The sequence below is a fragment of the Hevea brasiliensis genome, chromosome 2, assembly GCF_030052815.1.
Source record: "Hevea brasiliensis isolate MT/VB/25A 57/8 chromosome 2, ASM3005281v1, whole genome shotgun sequence".
In the NCBI taxonomy this organism is placed as follows: Eukaryota; Viridiplantae; Streptophyta; class Magnoliopsida; order Malpighiales; family Euphorbiaceae; genus Hevea; species Hevea brasiliensis.
This window is the reverse complement of record NC_079494.1, coordinates 22,905,708-22,933,697: the sequence shown is the minus strand read 5'-3', so window position 1 is coordinate 22,933,697 and position 27,990 is coordinate 22,905,708. Positions and strand designations below refer to the sequence as shown.

Genomic DNA, 27,990 nt, shown 5'->3' with positions numbered 1-27,990 from the left:
TAAAGCCAAATGTTTCTTCACTTCCAATTTCAATTTCAAGTTAATCAAGGCAAAATATAGTCATATGAACATAGCACGTTTTGTGCTGTATAAAATGTCAAGCTAACCTTGGATTTACATGGAACCAAAGCCTAATGGAGGGCAGGGTGGAGTCACATCAGCAGTTGGAGTAAAGGAACTTGCTGATAAAATCCCCATATATAGTTTCCCCTCTTAACCCAGGAGCAGCTGTGGTGTAAGAACTACAAAACTCTCATTTAAGAAACAAGTATCAGAAGGAGGCTGAACTCGTTCTTCTAAGCTGATATTTCATATCTGGTGAAGGTTCGCATGGAAACATCTTCTCAAATTCCTACAATCAAACTGAATCTGTCAGGAAGGCAACAGCAAGAAAGCAATGAGACTGAAACAAATGACAGGCAACAGTGACTGCATTTAAACTGAGATAGACAAGGGGTAACAGTCCTTATAATTTGAGCAGAACATGATCTGTTTGAAATAATTGACTTCCAGATTTCTCAAATATCATGTGTAATCCACAAACCAATGATATTTATTTATGCTTCATCATGGGAATGTTTAGTCAAAAAGTTGACAAAAAAAGGCAGTAGCACGTTGTTATATATTAGAATAGTGGAGTGAGTTTAATATTGGCTCCCAAAACTCAAACCTGTGTCATAGCACCTTCCACGCTATGAGCACAGCAGTCCATTAAGTATTCAAAAGAAGATCAAGCCTCCAAAAAGTGTTCAGGATGCTATGCATTTCAGTCTAATCCAATCATTCTGCTAATTGAACGCCTTCACCCAAAAAAAAAAAAAGCGCCTCATTCAGCAGAGACTGGCTCACCAAACAGCTTCTTTCTTCCATAGGCCCATAACAAAGACACCAGCAGGGAGATCTATAAAACAAGTCAATCTCCAATACAAGTGGATTTTAAGCAGCAAGTTTATTACAAGTGGTTGAGGTGAATGACAAGAATATTAAGACTTCTGACAACAAGAAGTTCAATTCCACTAGACATTGTGCATAGACTGCTTAGATGCACTAAATATTTCACATAAAAATAAGCATATATGAGTTGGTTTAAGCATATATGAGTTGGTTTACTTTTTCCTAATTATACAAACAAATGAAGTTTAGTCCTAATAGCATTAGCACCATTATTTCATCAGGCCATAAACGATATCTCAAGGCCCTCAACAATTATGCTACCTGCAATTCAAGTAACTAATGTAAAACATATAAATCATATTTTAAGGAAGATAACGGATAGAGACCAATTATTTATAGATAGGAGTAGCAAACTAGACTCCTAATAGGCAATAAGCCATTATCACAACAGAACAATAAATGCATATTTGGTAGGATGTAATTATTGAATGTAATCAAACAAAAATTCAATAGAATGACTAAAAGTTCATTTGATGCCCATTATCAAGAAGATGGGGGGAAAAAAAAGGCACACCACAGTGTTGATTGCCATATTGGCTTTGTAAACGTCAGATAAGGAACACCAAAATGACATTAACCAAGTAAAAGAACATTAACACTAGAGTCCATAAAATGCAGCACATCAATCCAAATTCACAAACATCTAAAACCACCCAGTTAGAATATTACCATGTACAACAGGTTATAACATGCAAGGATGCTTGATTACTTTAAATTACCAAGTGAGTTCCAACATTAACAATGAGATTACCCAATGGTGTGGACCATGTGAATTCAAAATTTCCAAACTTCTTTTATACATAGATAATAAACTTCAAAATGAGAAGCCATGATATATTTGCTCACATTATAGGCAAACATCGTAATTTGCAGGAAAATTCTGCGGGGTTAATAAGAGGAGGTAGAGTAAAAAGATTGCCAGGTACGAAATCCCATTGTATTGGAGGAGTCAAGGATTTGCTGGGAATTCCAGATCGAAGAAGAGGCAGACAAATAAGGCACAGAAAAAGCCCAATTCAATATGAATGGAAGATGCCTCTGGAACATGTTTTTCTTGGTCAGTCAAGGGAAGAACCACAACATTATGCCCTAAAATAGAACTATTCGGAGCCCTTCCGAAATCTGAATGACCTAGAATTCCATCTACTACACTAGCCAAGAAAGAGCATAGACAGAATTCACACCTGAAGGTGAGTGGAGGAAGAATCACAAAATAGAAAGGTATTGCCAGTTGCTTGTTCATAAATTCACTCAACCGCCTGTTAGTCGAGTTGCACTACACTACACAGCACGAGTTCTAGGGTGAAGTTGAAGCAGGCACGGTCAAGTCAAGTCAACTTCACAAGTGATTCAACATACCACATATGGAAATAGCTCCTGCCCAGGCAGCTACTGAAAGATAATGGTTTCAAACTCAAACAGAGAACATTTTTCTCCAAGCAACAAGTCAAAGAAATTGCTGTATGTATCTTATTGAAGTCTTGAAAATGAGAAAATCATGTGAATCTTACGATTAGAATCAATTCCCTACCCTAGCAACTCAAATCTATGGGCTGAATCTCAAATATACCTGAATCGTACGATTCTCTTTTCGAATCCCCATCCTAGTGATTCAAATCTATAGGGTAAATCACAAATATACCTAAATCGCGAGTAAATTGAAATAATTAATAGTGAATCAAATGAATCGATATGAATTTACGTCGAACTACTCTTCACCTAATTCGCTCAATTCTTTTTCTAAAGGGTTGTTAGACCTATAGCTTCAAAATTTAAGATTCACTTTATTTTTGCTATAAAAAGTGCACATAAAATCTTCCCTTAACTATTTTTCTTCCCCAGCCATTCTTTTCCCTCTCCCTCTTGTTTGTTCTTTTTTTTTTTTTTTTTGGTTAATTTACTTCTCTAATTATAGTTGTCAAATTATGACATTTTATATTAATATATTCAGACTTTTTAATGTAGCTTGCTATCCTTTTTTATTATTTAATTATTTAATCAACTTTAAATGGGGTTTCAAAACATGCATAATGATAATAAGTGTCTACAATAAAAGAGTTCATAATTTATGGCATAAAATTATACAACATGATAAGAATATAGTCTTCGATTGTAAAGCATACTTCTAATTAACTAAATGATAATTTTATATTTTGATAAATATGTCATTGTGATATATTTTTTTACTTATTTTTTAAAACATATACAACTCAACTCAACTCAACTAAGCCTTTATCCCAAAAATTTGGGGTCGGCTATATGGATTCGCTTTTTCCATTCTAAACGATTTTGGGTTAAATCCTCAGAAATGTGTAATGCTTCTAAGTCATGCTGTACTACTCTCCTCCAAGTCAATTTAGGTCTACCCCTTTTTTTCTTTCTATCCTCTAGCCTAATGTGCTCTACTTGTCTAACTGGAGCCTCCGTATGTCTACGCTTCACATGACCAAACCACCTCAATCTCCCTTCTCTCAACTTATCTTCAATTGGCACCACTCCTACCTTTTCTCTAATACTTTCATTACGGACTTTATCTAGTCTAGTATGGCCACTCATCCACCTTAACATTCTCATCTCTGCAACTCTTATCTTAGATGCGTAGGACTCTTTCAGTGCCCAACACTCACTACCATATAGCATAGCCGGTCGTATGGCTGTACGGTAAAATTTTCCTTTTAATTTATTGGGAATCTTACGATCACATAAAACTCCCGTGGCACGTCTCCACTTCAACCATCCGGCTTTAATCCTATGACTAACATCCTCCTCACATCCCCCATCTACTTGAAGGACTGAGCCTAGATATTTAAAGTGATTACTTTGGGACAGTGCCACTCCATTCAAACTAACTCCTTCCCTATCACCAGTTTGGCCTTCACTGAACTTGCAATGCATGTATTCTGTCTTCGTTCTACTTAACTTAAAACCCTTTGACTCTAGAGTACTTCTCCAAAGTTCTAGCTTCCTATTGACTCCTTCTCGTGTCTCATCTATCAGAACAATATCATCCGCAAACATCATGCACCAAGGAATACTCTCTTGTATATGTTTCGTCAGTTCATCTAAAACTAATGTAAAAAGATAAGGGCTTATGGATGATCCTTGGTGTAATCCAATTGAGATCGGAAAATCTCGTGTCCCCTCCCACTGTGCGCACAATAGTAGTTGCTCCTTCATACATATCTTTCAATACTTGTATATACCTAATAGATACCCTCTTTTGTTCTAACGCATTCCATAAGACCTCTCTTGGAACACTATCATAAGCCTTCTCCAAATCAATAAAAACCATGTGTAGATCTTTCTTCCCATCTCTATATTTCTCCATCAAGCTTCTAATGAGAAAGATCGCTTCCATAGTTGAACGACCAGGCATGAAACCAAATTGATTGAGAGAGATAGAAGTATCATGACGTAGTCGATGCTCCACAACTCTCTCCCACAACTTCATAGTATGGCTCATGAGTTTAATTCCCCTATAGTTTGAGCAACTCTGTATGTCTCCCTTATTTTTAAAAATAGGTACTAAAATACTCTTCCTCCATTCATCATGCATTTTCTTTGAGAAGTTTATTGAGTCTTCATTTTTAATTAATTTTGAGAAGTTTATTGAGTCTTACAATTTTATTTCATTCAATTTTCGATTCAAAAAATGAAGATTTCGATTCTCGATTTGACAACTATTTTTTTACTCTCCTCCATATCATGTATAATAATAATAATAATAATAATAATAATAATATGTTCAATACAATGAGAATGATAATATTCCCCAGCCTTACCATCACACATTTAGGATGGCAAAGCATGAAACTTAAATTTCATTTTATGCCACTTATTTTATTCCATACAAACATTTCCGGTCCTTATATACGATCTATATTCTTTTGTTACATTACAACATATGCATACAATAGTTGGGATACACATTGCAAAGTATCTAGTTATGCAACATATATTCAAAATCATCTTCATGAAAACCAAGAAAATCATATAAATAGAAGGGAGAACAAAATACAAATGGAATGAGTATCCAGTGAGTAGAAATTAAATGGCACACAATTATATCTTCCTCAACTACATAAATTGCAGTTAAATACAACTAAACAACAATTTAGAATTAATCATAATATTTCATGAATTAATTTATATTTATTCTTGCCTACTGGATAGGGCAAAACACGATCATTTCAGGTACTAACGGCATAGAAAAAGGCCTTCTCATCTCTTTTCAATTTGTAGCAACAACACATGACAAGTCACTTCCCAACTTTTAATTTTCACTCCAAACCATTATCCCATTTAATCCTACCCCTATAAAAAAAAAAATTGACAACTAAACTAGCCCATTAAATAAAGGAAAGAATACAAAGTTTTTGTATTAACAATTTCAATTTCCTAAAATAATACGGTTAATTAACATGGTGCGGATGATATATTAATACTATACTATTAATGCCATAGAAGCTCATTTAATATACACTCACATTGGTTGTATGCCATTTGTAGCTTTTCTGTTTGTGAAATACAAAATATATATATCCAATAGTCTAAAAAAATAATTATAGAATATTTATAAATATAGATTCAATAAAAATAGCAAAACACATAAAAAAAATAAATTTTAAATATTTTCCTTTGCGTGGACCACCCCCAAAATATCCCTAGTCAATCATAATTCCTCAACTGTGCCATAAACCTTCAAGTAGTACCATAGCTATCAATTAAATCAAACTTTTTAATTCAATTAATTCTACCCATCATAGTAATTTACTCGACCCCAAATTTTTGAGATAAAGGCTTAGTTGAGTTGAGTTGAGTTGAGTTGAATTGAATAGTAATTTACTCAATTCATCCAACTTAACCATACTTCTATACTTAATACAAAAATTTGCGATCATATATATGATAAATTTACTATAAATTATTAAACACTCCTATTATCTCCAAATTAAATAATAGGCTTCCAACATATTTAATGTATTATTTTTTAACCATACTTCTATACTTAATACAAAAATTGACAATCATATATATGATAAATTTACTATAAATTATTAAACACTCCTATTATCTCCAAATTAAATAATAGGCTTCCAATATATTTAATGTATTATTTTTTAGATCAAACCGAAATTTATAGACACAAAAATGGTTGACCAACTTTCCTACACTAGTTTTCAAACTAATAGTAGATATAACCAATCTTATATCTAAACTTCTAGGCATCCTATCTTTCCCAAATTTCAAACAATCTTCTAAACGTTAAAATTGCATCTCAGATCAAAATTGAGTACCAAAATAATTCCAAATTATGAGATGTCAAAAGCTTATTTATACCCTTACAATTTTCGGTTTTTCTAAAACCAATTTTTACTCAGGCAATAGGTAGAAATTTAATCATATGTCACAATTCACAAATCCAAAATTTTTCAAATTTTGGTCTCAAACAGAATTAAATAACCAAAAATGATCCACATAGCTAACACCAATTAGTTTGGGATTAAAACTTAATTGTTGTGGTTGTTGTTTGAGACAATATTCCTAACATCTCAGTGATCATCTCTATCAAAAATCACGCAAATTCAATCACTATAGACATGTTTTATACTAAACATATAATACATAAGCAAAAAATTCTTAGTTTCTTAATCTAACAGCATGTTTTCAAATACTTATTTGTCCCAATCCGACCAACATCACAACAACAAGAAGCCAGCCTTAATCCCAAACTCGTTAGGGTTAACTGTATGAATCCTTTTTCGTCATTCACCTCTATTAGACATCAAATCCGCATCAATATCCATAACATGTAAATCCTTTTATACCACTTTCCTCCACATCATTTTAAGTCTCCCCTTCTCCTTCCTTCCCTACTAACTTATGACACTTCCGTACTAGGACATTTGATGCTCTACGTTAGACATAACCAAACCATCTTAATCAACCAATCTAACCATTCAATAATTTTCAAATTTTAACCACATATACTAGACTTACATATGTTAATCACAACCAAACATCAATTGTAAAATATTTCATAAACTCACAGATTTGGCCGAACAGTAGACATACTTCTGCCTTCTATCTTCTACTTTCTCTCCTCCTCTTCTTTCTTTTACTTTTTTTTCCTTCGTACTAAATAGGTAATTGATAGATAAGCCAATTGTTATATTTTTCTTTTCAAACTTCTTCTTTGACTTCTTTGCATTTCCATTCAAAAGCTACTTATCAAATTTGAATTCACTTCCTCCTTTTTAACTTAGCAAATTTCAACCCTTATTTTCTTTTTTTTTTTTTACCTACCATATTTGAGTTCCCAGCGGATGCTCTACTGATTTTGTTACTCTGAAAAAATTACCATTTAGTCCTTCAACCTTTGAAATATTTAATTTTTCACTCCAAGACTCTATAAACATTACTTTTAAGTCCAATGCAATTTTCACATTCCTCCCTATAAATTATTTTCTTCTTGAGAGATTATCAATCTTTCTCATAACTCTAACTTGGTTGTAAAATCAACTTCATATATTATTTGAACTCAACAAATTTCTTGCAACACCATATTCCATATATCTTGATCCAATGGTTCATATTAAATTACATGTTTCACCTACCTCCATCAAGTCTTAAAATGTAAAATAACTATATTATCATTCTTAGCATAGCAAGTGCAAAAATGTAATATTTGTAATGGTCGTATACCTAAATAGTACCGTGCATATAATTATATATTGCATACATTGATGGTGCAGAGGTTATATTCTCCAAAAATTCAAGTATTACATTCTTCTCCCCTTCAAAAAGAATTCATTATTGAATTCTCAAAATTCTGATTAATAGGAGTTTCAACTTAATCCAAATTTTACACTCTTCTCTTCCTTTAAAGAATTTTCGCCCATGAGATTTTTGAAGTTTGGCCTATCCACCACTCTCCGCATTATCATATCCTTAAATATTCCTTAAAACAAAAATTCTCATCAATACCATCTCTATTACCATTGCTTATCAGTGATTTCCAGTCCTTTCAAACAACTTCAAATTATTACTCCCTTATTCTTCAAATTGTATAGATACATGAACTCTTTGTTAATTTTACAACTACTTGTTTTCTTTTCATCGTCCTTTGAACAATTTAATTCGATTTGTTTTACTCCTTTGTATCATAAGCATCAATCTTCCAAGAAATCATGTTTATGTCAACTACTTCCCAATTCCTCTCATTGTTGACCTACATACAATCTCATCTTCCTCGAAAATCCCTAGATCACATCCAACACTTATGATCTATGGAGTTGTCAATTCCTCAATAATAATCTTCACCAATTTTCTTAAATCAATATCATTTTTAAGATTTAGAAGTACACCTAAATCCCACTATCAATCGCAATAAGCACTATTTGCTCCAGAGTTTTATTTACTTCCCGGTGCTACTCTATTCCACCTAGTTTGCATATTCAACTACTCTTAAGCATGTAGCTTCAACTTGTCTCAAACTTTTTGACTTTTTCCTCTTCACGTCAAATCGTTTTTAAGAACATGTCCCTAATCATACTACCTATTACTAAGTACATGAGATTCGTCTAATCTTATTTAAACTGTGATACTCCTTTTCATATGCCCCTCAAGTCTCTTATATACTTCTAGTATTCTTCATCTCCCTAATACCCTCACAAAAAATGACTTCAACCTCTTCTCAAACTATTATTAAAAACATCTAGGGATACACGTCTGTTGATCAGAGGTTTGAAGAAAAGTTTGAGACATTCCTTGATCCATACTTTCCCCTCTAGCAGTGAGGGATATCCCTCGTTTGGAAAGGCTTGGAATGATAGACGCCTTTGAATTCCTACAGTGGAAAAATATATTGACATTTACAGATGCTCATTTCCTTACATTGGCATGGGAATTTTATGCCAACCTATCTTTCAATCCTAAAAACAAAGGTTTTAAATTCTCTTATCCAAGATTGTTGTATCATTCTCGATGAAAGGAGATGGGCCAAAATTTTAGTTATTCCCTCAGAAGGATGGTAAATGTAATATCTTGAAGTTTTGGGAATATAACCGTTGCATTATAAACGTATGCATTATGTGATTATATGTTCGCTACTATTCAGATAGATGACCACCATAAAAATTACATTTTTGCGTCGACCATTCTAAAAATGATAATATAGTTTTTTTTTTACAATTCAAGACTTGTGATGAAGGTATATAAAGCATGTGACTCAACATAAATCACTGGATCAAGGTAGGTGGGAGCTGATGTTGCAAGAAATTCATTAGAGATCAATTAATATATGAAGTCATTTTACTACCCGATTGGAGTTATGGGTATTTTTACTATAAATAAAGAGAAAAATTGGTAATCTCTCAGGAAGGAAATAATAATTTGAGGAATATGAAAATTGTTTTGAACCTAAAAGTAATGTTTATAAAGTTTTGGGATGAAAAACAAGATTTCCAAACGCTGAAAGACTAAATGGTAACTTTTCAAAAGAATAAAATCAAAAAATAATTAGCTGAAAATGCAATTTTCTAGAGAGAAGAATTCATATATGGTAGGTGAAAAAAGAAGAAAATAAGAATTGAAATCTCCTAAGCATAGAAGGAGGAAGAAAATTCAAAAAATTTAAGTAGTTTTCAAGTAAAAATGCAAAGAAGTCAAAGAAGAGATTTAAGAAGGAAAATATAATAGTTTGCTTGTCTGCAAACTCCTTATATTGTAAGAAGGAATAAAAAGGAAAAGAAAGAAATGAGGGAAAAAAAAAAAAGGGGAGGAAGCAGAAGGGCTAATGTTTAGCCAACTTGATGCATTTATGAAAAATTTGTCGTTGATGTTTGGTTATTATTAACATATATAATTCTAGTATATATGACTAAAATTTGAGAATGACTAAAAGATTTGATTGGAAGAAATAAGTATTTGAATAAATGATGTTAGATTAAGATCTATGTTTTGAGTAAAAACATGTCTACAATGATCCAATTTGTGGTTTTTGGTAGAGATAATCATTGAAATGTTAGAAATATTATGTCAAAATTTGATACATTTTAAACTAGTGAATCGAGATATGATCATATATGTACCTATTGCCTGAGTAAAAATCAACAAGCATGAATAAGCTTTTGGCATCTCATAATTTGGAATTGTTCTATTACTCAATTTTGACATATGATGCAATTTGTATTTCTAGAAGATGTGTTTAAAATTTGGGAAAGATCATATGGTTGAAAGTTTAGATAAAAGATTAGTTATACCTACTATCAGATTGAAAACTTAAGCATGAAACTTGATCACCCACTATAACAAGATTATTTTTTGTTTCAAAAATTTCAATTTGATCTAAAAATTAAAATACTACATATTAGATATGTTGGCAAGCCCGTAATTTAATTAGGAGTTGATTGGAGTATTTAATAATATATAGTGAATTTCTTAAGTAAGGTTACAAATTTTGATAACAAGTATAGATTAATCAAAGTATGATTAGGTTGGGCAAATTGAGTAAGATACCATAATGGGTAAAATTAATTGACTTAAAAGGGTTAAATTAATTGGTGGCTATGGTACTACTTAAAAGGTATATTGCACTACTTAAGAAATTATGGCTAACTATAGATATTTTAGAATTTTTCTACACAAAAAAATAATTGTTAAATTTATTTTTCATTTATTTTGCTACTTTTACTGAATCTATATTTATAAAATACTTATAATTATTTTCTAAACTATTAGATAATTTGCTGTATTTTGCCAAAGAAGTGGGACAACTGATCTACAAACACTACGAATATATATCAAATGGCATTTCATGACATTAATAGTATACTATTAATATGTCATCCGCTCCACGTGAATTAGCCATATTATTTTAGGAAATTCAAATTGAATTATTACGCATATTTATTACTACATAAATTGTTTGTGTTATTTTCTTTATTTAATAGACTAGTTATGTCATTTTTTAATACTAAGCTTGCGCAATGTCGCCCTTAAATTTGACTTGTGTTGTGTCGTCGGTTAGATGATTGTGTTGTGCCTTGTCTAGGTTGTGGAATGGATTGTTTGCGGTATGAAAAATAGATTCCTCTAAAATATGCAAGAAAAATATAAATCAATCCATGAAATATTATGATTAACTATGAATTATTATTTAGTTGGATTTAAATGCATTTCATGTAGTTGAGGAAGATGGAATTGTGTTAAGGTTGGTAAGAGTACTTCTATATAGGTTGTCATTTAATGTCTGCCCGCTAGAAACACAATCTATATTTTGTTCTTTTTCTCTCCTATATATGAATTTCAAATTTTCATGAAGATGATTTAAAATAAACACTGTATAAATAAATACTCTTTATGGTGTGAGCTAAATATATTCCAACTATTATATGCATATGTTGTAATCGAAAAGAATATGGATCATATATAAAGACTGGAAATGTGCCTGTATCAAGTGAAATAAGTAGCCTATGTAAATGCCAAAATGATGAAAGTTAGGGCTAGAGTTGTGTGGTTTTAAAGCTAGAAAATATTTAGTTCTTTTCATTGTATTTATCATTATTATTAATGATACTTTAGGTACTATTCATGATATAGAGTTAACTTAAAATAATAAAAGCTCACTATGGGCTTTGGTGACCTTAACCCTACCCAAGTCATAATGTTGGTTTGACACAGGAATTGGGTCATGAAAGGTCTAATTTCCTTCGTAAAAATTTTTTCCCTTACTTGTTTCTAAGAAACGGTACTACCATTCCCAATTTAAGGTCTTCTGGAAAGCAATTGACCTCACCTCTCTATTCAATAGCCTTGCCAATCGCAAATCGGCCTTCACTCCCAAACCAATCACCAAAAAGTCCTTCACAGTCCGCCATGCGCCGCCACAAACTTTTGCTTCCCAGTATATGCACCAACACATGAGAAGCCATCAACTATCCTTTTCCAATTGAATCAACTCTAGCCACCTCACCTTGGTAAAGCGCCTCCTACGCGCTCCTATTCTTCATTTGGGTCCCTTAAATCATTCAATCAATTCAGCATCACAATAACCATGTTCAATCTACACAGGGTCTACTGTTTGCCTCATCTTGCTTGCTTTGACTTGGTGGTTGTCTATCGCTTGCTCACCTCTCTTGCTATTGTTTTAACTAGTCTCTAGAATTTAGTTTCTACTACTTATGCATTGTTGTTTGATCTTTGCTTGGCTTTTGCTTGATGGTTCTATTATTTGTTAGAAAGTTTGACTTTCTTCAATTTCTATTACAAATTTTTATTTGTTGCTCTTTACTCCCTATTTAAAGCTTCTTTTACCTCAAATCTTCTTTTTATTTCTTCTTCTCTTATCCATTTCTTCATGGCTTCAACCCAATCTTCTCTTTTTTCTTCTCCTTTCATCTATTTCTTCATTTTTGTCCAATTTCAGCACCAATGGGCAATCTAATTCTATTCAATTCTCCATTTTCACCATTTGCAAGTTGTGCAATTCATCAATGGCTTGATTAGCAAAATCAATGGCTTGATTAATGCTTGTATAAAGAAATGATATATGGTTTATTGATAGGATGCCATATATGTCTTATATTTTCCAACATAAATATGGACTCTTATGTATTATATTAAATACAAGTGAATCAAACATAGCCCTTTAAGGTTGCATCCGCAGACATAGGCCCTTAGCAGTTCAAACCACATAAATCCTTTCTTGATATTTTTTCCATCTTTTATATAATTCTAAATTTCAACATATCTAATGCAAGACTCATTGATAAGCTAAGGCTATGACATGAAGGGAAGGCTAGAAGAACAACAGAACCATGCCCACCAGAGCTAAAGAGAGACCCAAGGGACTTGCAGTAAGCTGCCATTTTGTGTATGTAGAAAGAGATGATTCTCATTGATTTCAATTAATCTGTACATGGATATATATATATATATATATATATATATATATATATATATATATACAATTGATTCCTATAATTGTGTTCTACTAATTAGGAAGAAATCCTAAATAAGAAATCCTAAATAGGAATACAGAATATACAGAGAAATAATATAGTGATTGACTTTCCATAATATAGTGATTGACTTTCCATAACACTCCCCCTCAAGTTGGAGCATAGATGTTAATCATGCCCAACTTGTTACCAGTGTTATCAAGGCGAAAGGCGACACTAAGGCGATAGAGCATTCTATTGCCTTAGGCGAGAGGCGAGAGGCGAGGCGAGGGCCTTTTTGAAGCGAGGCGCCATAACCTTAATTGTTTAAATTATATATATATATATATACTTAAATTAAACAATTAATTAATAAGAACAAAAAGTAAAATCATCAAATTAATAATAAATTAATAATACCATATAAAATAAACAACTAATGTCTAATTAACAAGACAAAAGTAAAACTAATTAATCTAACAACTAATTAACAATAATAAGAAGTAAAAAGTAAACTAATTAACAACAAAGTAATAATGTCCATATAAATTACACAATTACTTACTAAGAACAAAAAGAAAAATAATCAAATTAACAATAAATTAATAATATCCATATAAAATAAACATCTAATATCTAATTAAAAAGAAAAAAGTAAAATTAATCAAATTAAAACTAATTAATAATAATAACAAGTAAAAGGTAAACTAATTAATAATAAATTAACAATACCCATATAAATTAAATAATTAATTAACAATAATAAGAAGATAAAAAATTAAATTAACAATAAATTAATAATACCTATATAAAATAATTAATTAATTAATAAATAATGTCTAATTAAAAAGTAAAATTAATCAAATTAACAAGAATAATAAATAAAAATTAAACTAAATACCAACAAATCAACAATACCCATATTAATTAATCAACTAATTAAATAAGAATACAAATTAAAATAATAAATTCACCAATACTCATAAAATTTAAATAATTAATTAATAAAAATAAAATAATTAAATTAATAAATAAATAAATAATTAATAATAACTAATTAATTAAAAGGAGGAGAAGGAAAAATAAAAAATAAAAAGGGACGTGAGATCAGAAGGAGCAGAGCAGAAAGAAATAAGGAGAGGACAGAAAAAAAAAAAAGAAAAAATAAAAAATAAAAACAGAGCGAGAACGTGAGATCGGAAGGAGCAGTAGGAAAGAAATAAGGAGAGGACAGAACTAAAAGAAAAAAAAAAGAAAAATAAAAACAGAGCGGAAGGGACGTGAGATCAACAGAGGAGTGCAAAGTGAGATCAACAGAGAGAGAGCAGAGAGCAGCGTGAGATCGGCAGTGGAGAGGGAGAGAGAAAAAAAAAAAAGGGACGTGAGAGAGATCAAGCGTAGCGGGAAAGAAAAAAAAAGGATCTGAGAGAGATCGAGCAGAGGTGGAGACCGGAGAGGAGAAAAAAAAAAAAGAAAGGGACGTAATGCAGAGAGAGATTGAAGCGGAAGAAGAAGAAGAAGAAGAAGAAGAAGAAGAAGAAGAGAGAGAGAGAGAGCGTACACTGTTCGTCGTCTTCGTGAGGTTGAGAAGAAAAGGGTCTCTGCTGGTGGTGGAATGGTGACGATGCAGATAAATTTATCGATTTTTAATTTTTAAAAAAAAAACACTTTCTTTGTGAAGAGGCGTCGCCTCTCGCCGGCGTCGCCACACGCCTCTCCGGCCGGGGGCGGCGCCTCCTCTAAGCCGAGCAGGCGTTCGGTCGGCGGCGAGAGGACGCCTCGCCTCGCCTGGCGCCTCGCCTGGGCGCCTCGCTCGCCTTTGATAACACTGCTTGTTACAAATGTAGTCAATCCTAGCTCCATTCAGAGCTTTTGTGAAAATATCTCCTAACTACTCTCCAGTTTTGATGTGTCCTGTTGAGATGATCTGTTGTTTAATCTTTTCACGAATAAAGTGACAATCAATCTCAATATGTTTGGTCCGCTCATGAAACACCGGATTAGAAGCAATATGAAGAGCAGCTTGATTATCACATCACAATTTCACAGGCAGGGAGGTCTTAAAACCTGTCTCATCTAGTAATTGAAGTATCCACATTACCTCACATACTGATTGTGCCATGGCTCTTCCTGGAGCGCCCTTCAGATAACACAAGATTTGTTCCAAGGCTTCCCAATGAGCAACAATTGGGGAAGACATAAACTGACTTACCACACTAACAGCATAAGCAATGTCAGGACGAGTGACTGTAAGGTAGTTCAATTTTCCTACCAATCTCCTGTATCTCTCTGGATCTTCAAACAACTCACTATCACCTGCTAACAGTTGTAAAGTTGGAGTCATTGGTGCGCTACAAGGCTTAGCACCTAATTTTCCTGTGTCTGTCAATAGATCGAGGACATATTTTCTTTGAGACAATAAAATACCCTTCTCATAACTTCGATACCCAAGAAATACTTTAACAATCCCAAGTCTTTAGTCTGAAACTGAGTTTGGAGGAAGGTTTTAAGAGATGAAATACCTGCAGAGTCACTCCCAGTGATGACAATGTCATCCACATAGACTACCAAAAGAATTAGACGAGCCTCAGATGGCCTATAAAATACTGAGTGATCACACTTACTCTTTTGCATACCAAATTCCTGTACTGTTTCACTGAATCTCTCAAACCATGTCCTAAGACTTTGTTTCAAGCCATAAAGAGACTTTCGAAGCCTACAAACTTTACCCAGGTGGTTACTCCATATACACCTCCTCCTGAAGATCACCATGAAGGAAAGCATTCTTAATATCCAATTGATGCAGGGGCCAATCATATGTAGCTGCTAAAGAGATAAACAAGCAAATAGAAGTAAGTTTAGCTACAGGAGAAAAAGTATCAAAGTAATCAACCCCATATGTCTGAGCATATCCTTTTGCTACAAGGCGTGCTTTTAACCTAGCTACAGAATCATCAGGATTTACCTTTACTGTAAATACCCATTTGCAACCAATAGCTTTCTTACCAGTGGGCAAAGGCAATAGTTCCCATGTACCATTAGCATCTAAAGCCTCCATTTCCTCTTTCATAGCATCACACCAGCCAGGATGAGACAGTGCCTCATCAACAGTATTAGGGATAGGAACAGAGTCTAAAGAAGTAACAAAACACCGAGAACAAGAAGACAAATGATTATAAGAAACAAAAGAAGAGATAGGGTAAGTACATGAACGTTTACCTTTACGAAGAGCAATGGGTAAGTCTAGATTAGAATCATGGTCAGTATGAGGTACAGGATCTCCCAACGAAATAGCTGGTGGAGAATCTAAGTCAGAAATCTCCAATCTCCTGGAATAAACATGAACAACGGGAGGTCGAGTAGGTCTAGAGACGGAAGGAACAGACTGTGGGAGAGGACTAGACATTGGTTGGACAGTATATATTAAGAGATCATCCTCCTCCCCCTGACTCTCATACACAGATGATGGAGGAAAAAATAGAGTGGACTCAAAAAATGTGACATTTGCAGAAACAAGAAAACGATTAAGAGTAGGAGAGAAACAACGGTACCCTTTTTGGAGCCGGGAGTACCCAAGGAAGACACATTTGAGAGATTTTGGATCCAATTTAGTAACCTGTGGACGAACATCACGCACAAAACAGGTACAACCAAAAATACGGGGATCAATAGGGAATAAAAATTTTGTAGGAAACAAATTAGTATAAGGAATATCCCCATTAAGGACAGAAGACGGCATACGATTGATCAAAAAACATGCCGTAGAAACTGCATCCGCCCAAAAGTGTTTAGGTACTTTCATCTGAAAAAGAAGAGCACGAGTTACCTCAAGAAGATGACGATTTTTTCTTTCGGCCACGCCATTTTGGGATGGGGTATCCACACAGGAAGACTGATGAAGAATGCCATTTTGTGTCATATAAAGCTGAAATTGTGCTGAAAAGTATTCTTTGGCATTGTCACTTCTTAATATGCGCACAGAAATATTAAATTGAGTTTTGATTTCATTACAAAAGGCACAAAAGATAGAAAACAACTCAGAACAATTCTTCATTAAATATAACCAGGTAACACGAGAGTAATCATCAACCAAAGTAACAAAATAACAAAATCCAGTTTTAGATGTAACAGAACAAGGACCCCAAACATCATAATGAACTAACTCAAAAAGGGATGAAGCCCGTTTATTGACTCTAGACACAGAAGGCAAACGATGATGTTTTGCAAACTGACACGACTCACATTCTAGTACTGATAAAGACTGAAATTGAGGACACAGCTTCTTCATGGTAGACAAAGAAGGATGACCCAATCTACAATAAGCTTCAAGAGGTGTTAAGGTACTGGAGCAAACAAACGACCGCGGTACATGATTTTCCAGAATGTAGAGACCACCTGACTCGCGTCCTCTACCAATAATCTGCTTCGTCATAAGATCCTGAAACAAACACTGGTCAGGAAAAAAGAAAACAGAACAATTTAAGGTACGAGTAAGTTTACTAACAGAAAGTAGATTAAAAGAGAATTTTGGTAGACACAAAACAAAAGAAAAAGAAATTGATGAAGTCGGGTTCGCAGTTCTAAAACCCATGACACAAAAAGTAGAACCATCAGCTAAAGTAACAGTAGAGGAAATGAGATTAGACTGAAAAGCAGATAGAATACTAGAATTACCTGTCATGTGATCTGTCACACCAGAATCAATAACCCATTTGGATGAAGAAGACACAAGGCATGTAGTGGATTTACCTGACTCAGCGATCGCAATGACAGGGGAACTGGTAGGCTTTAGAGATGCCTGATACTGGGAAAATTGTGCAAAATCCTCTGCAGATACCAAAATAGTTTTCTCAGAGGAAGATACTGTAGAATTCTCTACTGCCATATTTGCCATCCGTGATCGCTGATTTTTCCTCTGAAGTTGCAAACAATTATATTTTGTATGGCCAGGCTCATGGCAATAATAACAAATGACTCTTCTTGAGTCCTGATTAGAACAAGCCTCTCCATTACGCTGATTACTTCTGTTGCCTGTAATTCCTCCTCTACTTCCTCTTCTATTACCCTGTTGTCCATTTGGATTACGGCTAATAAGAGCACTACTAGCAGGCTATGAAGATTGAGTACTCTCTGTACGAAGGACCCGTGTGAGCGTTTCATGCAAAGAGGAAATCTCAGAACTGGAGAAAATCTGAGATTTAGCAATCTCATACTCTGAACAAAGGCCTGCAAGAAAACTCACAACAGCCGGTTGCTCCCGTTTGGCCTGCTGAACTTTCACATCAGGACTAAAAGGCAACAATATATTAAGTTCCTCATATACCCGTTTAAAATCCATAAAATAAGCCGTGAGAGACTTATCCTCTTTCTTCGCACGGCAGAATGCCTTACAAACATCATAAATACGGGAGATATTCCCTTTACCAGAATACAGAAAATCTAAGTAATCTATCAATTCCTTAACAAATTCACATTGATTAATTAAACTAAATACCTCACTATGAATCGAGTTCCGAAGCTGCAAAAACAACCGAGCATCCTCCCTTAGCCAAGTTTGTCGTGTATCATCAATGGGTGAATCTTTAGTAAGGTGATCATCCTTATCAATGCTACGCAAATAGACCCTAACAGTCTTACTCCACTCCAGGTAATTCGAACTATTAAGTTTGTGTTCCGTGATCTTAGTCATCACCGGAATCACATCAGAAATAACATTCTTATTGTCTGCCATTTGTTGAGACAAAGAAAACTAACCGAAACACTAATCCAAAGTGCTTATAGCAGCAAAATAACCCAAAATCACAAATCAAGCAAATACCGAAATATGATCTGAGAGCCAAACCTCAGAAGTCCTTTAAAGGTATACTGGATCAGGCAACAGCACACAGTGGTAGAATGAGGAGGTTGAGGCGACGCCGGCGATGTTGATCGGGGTTGAAACGGCCGGTCGGCGGCCAAGGTCTCTCCTGAGCTGGGTAGTGAGAACAAATAGTCACCCTAGATAGAAGACCTGCTCTGATACCATGTAGAAAGAGATGATGCCCATTGATTTCAATTAATCTGTACATAGATATATATATACAATTGATTCCTATAATTGTGTTCTACTAATTAGAAAGAAATCCTAAATAAGAAATCCTAAATAGGAATACAGAATACAGAATATACAGAGAAATAATATAGTGATTGACTTTCCATAACATAGTGATTGACTTTCCATAACAGTGTACATGTTGAAGAATGAACCAAGAGTCATATTGCTTCCTCATATTGTTGACCTTGTTTCTCTCTCTTGTCTCCACTCTTGTTTTTCTTTTTCCTTACCTTTTTTCTATTGTTTTCCTAAAATCCAAAACATTTAACTTGCACATGGTTTTTTGCTTAATTTTGTCAACAATAACACTCATACAAATCTAGTCCTCGTTTTTTTTTCCATTCTTTCAAGTTAACTAGAAGTATTACAACACAATATAGAACTATCCAACATTTAAGCAATATTATTAGATTAAATAACATGAAGCAAATAGAAAAAAGAAATACATGGTGGCAATTAAAATATAATAACGCAAACTATTGCACTATGCACCTTGAACCTAGAAAAAACCATGTGCCTAGGCAATAAGGCATGTACCTCAATTAGGATTTGTATTAACTACTAAAATTAAAACTAATATCCAATAAGCCACATGTCGCAACAGAATAGTCAAGGGGAAATCACAAAAGGGTCAAAATGCTTGTAGGCCAATACGGTGTAAATCCAAAAGTCAAAGTCTAATAGCCAAAGTTTTTTATAAAGACAAGAAATTTTACAAGTCAACTAAAACAAACAATTGTTGTTTACAAGCATGTTAAGGGTGTGTCAGTAATAATTCAATTGTGACCACCTTAAAAGTGTGAGTAATAACCAACTCAACTCAACTAAACTAAACTTTTATCCCAAAAATTTGGGATCGGCTATATGGATTCGCTTTCTCCACTCTAAATGATTTTGGGTTAAATACTCAGAAATGTGTAATGCTTCTAGGTCATATTGTACTACTCTTCTCCAAGTGAATTTAAGTCTACCCCTTTTTTCTTTCTATCCTCTAACCTAATGTGCTCTACTTGTCTAACTGGAGCCTCCGTATGTCTACGCTTCACATGACCAAACCACCTCAATCTTCCTTCTCTCAACTCATCTTCAATTGGCACCACTCCTACCTTTTCTCTAATACTCTCATTACGGACTTTATCTAATCTAGTATGGCTACTCATCCACCTTAACATTCTCATCTCTGCAACTCTTATCTTAGACGCATACGACTCTTTCAGTGCCCAACACTCACTACCATATAACATAGCCGGTCGTATAGCTGTACGGTAAAATTTTCCTTTCAACTTATTGAGAATCTTACGATCACATAAAACTCCCGTGGCACATCTCCACTTCAACTACCCGGCTTTAATCCTATGACTAATATCCTCCTCACATCCCCCATCTACTTGAAGGACTGAGCCTAGATATTTAAAGTGATTACTTTGGGACAGTACCACTCCATTCAAACTAACTCCTTCCCTATCACCAGTTTGGCCTTCACTGAACTTACAATGCATGTACTCTGTCTTCGTTCTACTTAACTTAAAACCCTTTGACTCTAGAGTACTTCTCCAAAGTTCTAGCTTTCTATTGACTCCTTCTCGTGTCTCATCTATCAGAACAATATCATCCGCAAACATCATGCACCAAGGAATACTCTCTTGTATACGTTTCGTCAATTCATCTAAAACTAATGTAAAAAGGTAAGGGCTTATGGCTGATCCTTAGTGTAATCCAATTGAGATCGGAAAATCTTTTGTGTCCCCTCCCACTGTGCGCACAATAGTAGTTGCTCCTTCATACATATCTTTCAACACTTGTATGTACCTAATAGATACCTTCTTTTATTCTAACACATTCCATAAGACATCTCTTGGAACACTATCATTAGCCTTTTCCAAATCAATGAAAACCATGTGTAGATCTTTCTTTACATCTCTATATTTCTCCATTAAGCTTCTAATGAGAAAGATCGCTTCCATAGTTGAACGACCGAGCATGAAACCAAATTGATTGAGAGAGATAGAAGTATCATGACGTAGTCGATGCTCCACAACTCTCTCCCACAACTTCATAGTATGGCTCATGAGTTTAATTCCCCTATAGTTTGAGCAACTCTTTATGTCTCCCTTATTTTTAAAAATAGGTACTAAAATACTCTTCCTCCATTCATCAGGCATTTTCTTTGAGTTTAGAATCTTATTAAATAATTTAGTTAATCATGCCACTCCCATATCTCCCAAACACTTCCACACTTCAATTCGTATTTCATCGGATCCACAGGCTTTATCCACTTTCATTCTCTTAAGTGCTTCCTTTACTTCTAAAGATCTAATTCTTCTAATATAATTCACATTCTTTTCTATTGTTCTATAATCTATATTCACGCTATTACCATTTAGACTATTATTAAAGAGATCATTAAAATAATTTCTCCATCTTTCTTTAATGTCCTCATCTTTCACCAATACTTTTCCTTCTTTATCCTTAATGCACCTAACTTGATTGAGATCTTGACATTTCCTTTCTCTCATCCTTGCTAATCTATAAATATCTTTCTCCCCTTCTTTAGTTCCAAATTTCTCATATAATTTTTCAAAGGCCTGTGCTCTTGCTTGACTAACTGTCTTTTTTGCCTCTTTCTTTGCTATCTTGTACTGTTCATATGTCTTATTATTATCACATTTAGGTAATTTCTTATACCATTCCCTTTTTCTCTTCACTGCCTTTTGTACTTCCTCATTCCACCACCATCTCTCTTTTGAGGGTGGTCCATGTCCTTTAGACTCTCCAAATACTTTTCTAGCTACTTCTCTAATCTTTGATGCCATCTGTATCCACATATCATTGGCCTCCATATCCAGCTTCCATACTTCAGACTCGAGAAGCTCATTTTTGAACTTCACTTGCTTTACTCCTTTGAACTCCCACCACTTTGTTCGAGCTACACTATTTCTTCTGACCTTACTTGAATTGTTCCTAAACTTAACATCCAAGACTACCAACTGATGTTGACTTGTTAAAGCCTCTCCTGAAATGACCTTGCAATCCTTGCATAGAGCTCTATTTGTCTTCCTGGTTAAGAGGAAGTCGATTTGGCTTCTATGTTGCCCACTTTTGAAAGTCATTAAATGTGACTCTCTTTTTATAGGGTAGGTATTTGCTAGTATTAGGTCGTATACCATAGCAAAATCCAGGATTCTTTTTCCCTCCTCATTTCGACTGCTAAAACCAAAACCTCCATGAATATTCTCATACCCTTGTCTATCACTTCCTACATGTCCATTCAAATCTCTACCAATGAAAACATTCTCTTCATTCGGTATGCTTTGCATTAAATCATCCATATCTTCCCAAAACATTTGTTTACTCTCACTGTCTAGTCCTATTTGTGTGAGTAATAACCATTGATACATAAATATCAACCACTTCATAATAGAATTTTGGACTGCAAAGATAGTACAACCAATTACAGACTATTGTTATTTACAAGCAAAACAGTATGTATAAGCCAACACAGCTTATAAGAATTGACACGCAATGAGATGGCTGTTATATAATTGGTGCCATGCTAGAACACTCTTTTCTATGTAAGGTTGTCTTATCAGCTAGAAGAAAAAGAACAAGGGAATTCAGAGAGAGAGAGAGAGAGAGAGAGAGGGTATACCTTCAGGCTGTCGCATGAGAAAGGCAGAAAAGAGAAGCTAGACACAGAAATGAAATGTCAAAATCCCTTGATGCTACCCCTTTTTTTTTCCCACACAAATGGGTGTGTATTCTTTTATATGCTTTTCATTTGAGTTACAGCCCAATCATATGCAAACAAGGGTTACGCGCAAAACAACTGCCAGTCCATTTATATAAAACAAGGTCTTTCTACAAAAATATTTTTGAACTAATTTTCAATTACTGTACAAATTTATAATTTAAATTTATAGTCAATTCTGAACGCTGATATTGCTTAATTTATGTGTTTAACAAAATGTCTAATATTCCAAGTGATTTCATTGCCTAAATGCAATGGAAGCAAATTTATCTTTGTGGATAAGTTTTAGTTGCAAATTCATAATTCAACATCTATATCACAAGAGAGAGAGAGAGAGAGAGAGAGTCTGATAAGAACAAAAATAGGACAGGAAAGCCTTCTCCTACTGCAGGCAAAATAAACATGGGAAAATCAAATTATTCAAACCATACAGTGCAAAAAGGCTAAAAGAGTGAAACAGGACAATAAAGAAGGATAGATGGAGACGAAGATATAAGCAGAAGGGGAAATAAAAATGCACCCCCCCACCCCCCCCAAAAAAAAAAAAAAAAAAAAAAAAGAATTGACCCTTTTTGTGCCACATCAAGAAGTCAGGTTGACTTGGACGAGAGAGAGAGAGAGCAGATTAAATTTTGGATAAGGGCAGTAAATCATGTTCTGATACTATTCTCCTTTTTAAGAGTTGTTTTATCAACATTCAACATTAAGTCATAGACAAGTTCCATCTGACTTTGCAAATCAAATTACAAAATCATAAAACGAAATAAATAAATATATTTCCATCACTATAAATATATCCAACTAGTACTAAGCCCAGCAAGGCGTGCGCTTAGGTGCCTAGACCTGCACTTTAGCACCATTGGCTCACCTCATGCTATTCTAGTTGCAGGCATTATGGCCTGGGCGCGGTCTGGAACCTAAGCACCCCTAAGTCCCAACCACTATGCCTCTTGGTGTGGTTAGGAAAAGGGGGGATGAGACAGAAAATTATTACAATTTCTACTCACAAAAATGCTTTGATCCTGAATAAATTAATTCTAGATGTCCAAACCTGAGGTAATTTACATTTGATATAAAAAATAGCACAACTTCCAAAGCAATGTAGCAACTTATGGAGCCTTCAAAAATTATCAAAGTATGCCTCAGCTTAGAGGCAGCTATGACCCTCACCTATAATATATTTCCAAATAAATCTATTAACTGATTTGTGGAACATGCGCCTTTAACACATAAGAACACGTTTAAACATTGGGCGATAACAATATCCACGCTGATATATCACTTTTCCAGTGATGAGGGATGTCAAATGGATACACTAACATCAAGTTGTCAACATACAAATCATTAGCATGGAATTTTCTTTAAAGATATGATAAATAACTAGTCAGGGGAAAGCCATGAAAACAAGCTTCTGGAATTGACATCAGCATGTCTGATAATGATCCTGACATTATCCAGAATTATGAAAATTTGACAAAGGAGCTTTTAATGGTCTAGGGTTTCACAAATTGGCGACTTAAGGTTGTCAAGTCTAAAACAAACAAAGTTGCATTTCAACAAAGAGGTCTGATTCTCAGAAGGTATTATATGAACTTGTTGCTGGACTTTTTTTCTAAAGCAAGAAAGAAATGAAATTTCTAGTGAATTCCCTCCCTACCTCAGAAACTAATCGAAACCTCTGGGGAAAAAAGTCTAGCACAAATTGTTCTAGTCTTAAGGAATCACTCATTTCATACAGTAAATGTTTATGTTTCTAATTAAAAAATAACTTTCCAGTATCTTTTATGCGAGTGGCAGTTAATTTAAGCTGAGCATTGTTTGTCATATAATCACATTAGAAATAGGATGAATAACTATTTGCCTCTTGAGGTTAGGTCATAATCACTAATAGGTACTCGACAATCAAGCTAGTTAGCGGCATTTGATTCTGTTAACAGTTTAGTCCCTAAATAACCCCACTGTATTTTGAAAATTTGCCACCCAACTGGACTTCTAAAGCTTTACGGGAATTGTTCTCCAAATCGTGGCAGATTATCGACATCTTCATTCCAAGGAAGATAACAAGTTTCCTACCTTTTAAAAAATATTGATATATTATAACAAAGAAACAACAGCAACAGCTACCTTTAAAAAAAAACAAAAGATGTAAAAAAACTTCCTACCTTCTCCTTCTTCAGCTTTATATTCTCCTCCTCCAAACGTGATACTTTGCTCACCAGCTCATTATGATAAGCCTGTGTATTTCCAGAAATGGTTTTATGACAATAACTAAATAAAATCAACGACAACACAAACATATTAAACTCCTTCAAGGGCAAGAAGACATCCAAAAGCATACCTGTTTTCTAGCCCGTGAACGGGCAGCAGATTCCCTGTTCTTTATCTTTCTCCTCAACCTCCTCTCTATACTTTTCTCAAGAGCATCTGGGGCATCCCTTTTCCTTCCTGATGCTGTTGTATCTGATAAATTGCCTCTTGATGATGATGGGGACAAGACCATTTTCTGTGGGAAACACTGAGAGCCCACCACATCAACAGAGACCACTTCCATAGAGGGACTTAATGATGCTTCAGTAAAAAGCCCTGCCTGTACCAAGAAGTCCTCCAAAGTTATTTCACCAAGTATAGATTCTCTTTCCTGAGCTTTCATGTCATGACCAAACCTCTTCTTCTGCCCTTGCAGAATCTCCTTCCAAACCTGATCCACTGTCTTGCCGCTCAAAGCCCTAGCCAATGTTAGGCTGGCCTGCCGCTGAAGGGAAGATGCGGAGGTATTTTCAATGCCCATCCCCATTGATTGATTTTCCTCATTGCTCCATACATTTTTAAGAAGCTCATCCAGGTTCATGCTGCCCAAAGGTTTTCCTAAATTTCCTAATTGGTTTTCCACTTCATTAAGAGTTAAGCTATACCAGGAATTTTGCCTCGTCAACTGACATGGCTGTAGATGAGATTGTTGGCCATTACTTTGAGATCCCATTGTTTGAATCCCCATTTCTATTCCCAAAACCTATCTTGATCTGAAAAAGGAAACCTAAAATCACAAAATAATTTCTACAAACCCTCAAAACACTTTTTCTTTACTACAGTTATCACGGCATATTTAGGAAGTAATACTTGCATTGAATCTTACAAGAGAAAAAAAAAAATCTCAGATCAGCATTTGTCCACTCCCAGACTAAGAACAAACATTTGCATTCCATAAAAGCTATCAATTAAAAAAAAAAAAAAAAAAAAAACTATAATCTTACACGATTACAACTCTTCCATTAAAATTTCAAGACATAGCAGAGCATTTGGATAATGAACCCATAGGCATAGCAACTAAAATCTCCTAATGAGAAAACCCCAAAATTTATCTTGCATGCTATTATGAAATTCCAATAAATTTCTTATCATTTCTCGCATCGTCAGCTGATCCAACAAGGGTTTATAAAATTGATTGCAAACAAAAAAATAAGAAATAACACCCTCTACCTCTTTTCTGAAAATAGAGTCGAAGAGATGAATGGAAACCGACAAAACCCAAAATAAGAAAACTACAGCTATCAACCAATAAAAATCAAGTCAAATACTTTAAACATCGAAAAGGACAGTAGATCATCTCTTTATCAGAAGGAAGAAGCAAATCATAAGTACCTGGATGAATAAGCATTTGGCAACGAATATCAGACTAGAATCGGAGTAAATAATAATAATAACTTAGTAAAATAATATGCACACCTTATTCAAAATTTATAAAATTTTGATATTTTATCTTATAAATTTATGTGAAGTTTTATTTATTTTTTACTAATTATTTTAAAAAATATATATTAAATTAATAAAAAATAATGTTATATCAAAAAATATATAAGTAAAACATTTTTTGTAATTAATATAATGAAAAAATTATATTAAATTAATAATAATGAATTAAATTGTTTAATTTTAATAATAATAAAAATATATAACATTGTTAAAAGATAATATTTTATTATATATATTTTTAAAATGTATAATATTTTATTATATATATTTTAAAATGTTATATCTTTTATATTTTTAAGATGCTATATCTTGTAACTATTTTTTTAATTTGATATTTTTTGAAAATTTATTTTTTCACAAAAATTCATTTTACATAAATTTATGGCACAAAATACATAAATTTCATAAAAGTTAAATTTCTAAATAAATATTATATATATATATATATATTGAAATATCATCATTTTCTATTAATTTAATAAATTTTAAAAACTAAATACCATTTATAGTTATATAATAAAAATATTTATTAAAAATAAGATATAATTTAAGATTGATGAAATTATATAGTCATTTTTATCATTTTAAAATATCACTTTTTTTACATCATCTTAATATATTAAAGAAATATAATATATTCTTATATTCTTTATTTAATATTAATATTACTCTATAGGCTAAATATTCGGTTCAAACCGAATCCAACCAAACTAAGAAAACTGAATAGACTAAATTACATGATATTATAAACCGAATCGAATCGAAATATATAATAAACCGAACCGAATGTTCAATCGGTTTGGGTTTTAAATGGGCTTCTGTTTTGGACCTGATTTCACCTTATTTGAACTTGATTTTTACTTTTTTTTATATAATTTTTACACTATTTAGACTTAATTTCACATTAATTAATAAAATTAAACATATAATACACAAAATCCCTGTAAAAATAAAATAATTTGAAAAAGAAAATTTATCATAAAGCAAATATAAAAGTCCTTAACAATCCAAATACATAAAATGAAAGTTTAACTTTCCAAACTAACAGATTGGGATTGTTTTAATTTTAGCAATTACTTGTTTTATTTATATAAAGAGACAATTAATTAATTTGACTCTTGAACTAATCACATTTATTAAAAAAAAAAAAAAAGGAAGTTTTCCTTAGTTGTCCAAACTAACAAATTAGGACTGTTTTAACAGAATAGTCAAGTTGCCTACATTTGATAATGTAATAACACAAACTGATACTCAACAATACATTCCCTTTATTAAACCATCTCATTGCATCTACTTTCCCACATTCTTTATTTTTAGTGCCCATTTCTTGCTCCCTGCACACTAAGAGATCAAGCAAATGGCTAAATGTCATGAGTTGGAACTCCAGTTTTACTTTATGCTGTGCTAAATGTCACGAGTTAGAAGTACACAGTTCACTATCCCAAAAAGTTGGAACTCAAGTTTACTTTATGCTATGCTAAATGGCACGAATTAGAAGTACA

At 33.5% G+C, this 27,990-nt stretch overlaps 1 protein-coding gene across 7 annotated transcripts; it reads right to left on the bottom strand.

Moving 5' to 3' along the window:
- LOC110636881 (ABSCISIC ACID-INSENSITIVE 5-like protein 2) lies at nt 1-26,468 on the bottom strand. Of its 7 annotated transcripts, none has more exons than XM_021786752.2 (4): nt 26,378-26,468; nt 25,077-25,758; nt 24,901-24,972; nt 1-352 (listed from the first exon to the last, which is right to left on the bottom strand). In XM_021786752.2, exons 2-4 carry the CDS (start codon nt 25,731-25,733, stop codon nt 272-274), a joined length of 810 nt encoding a protein of 269 aa, XP_021642444.2. In that variant the 5' UTR covers nt 25,734-25,758; nt 26,378-26,468; the 3' UTR covers nt 1-271. The 7 variants fall into 7 exon arrangements, with proteins under 7 accessions (XP_021642444.2, XP_021642445.2, XP_057991007.1 ...); XM_021786753.2 differs by lacking the exon at nt 26,378-26,468 and adding an exon at nt 26,216-26,355; XM_058135024.1 differs by lacking the exon at nt 26,378-26,468 and adding an exon at nt 25,990-26,209.
- Nucleotides 26,469-27,990: the final 1,522 nt, after the last annotated feature.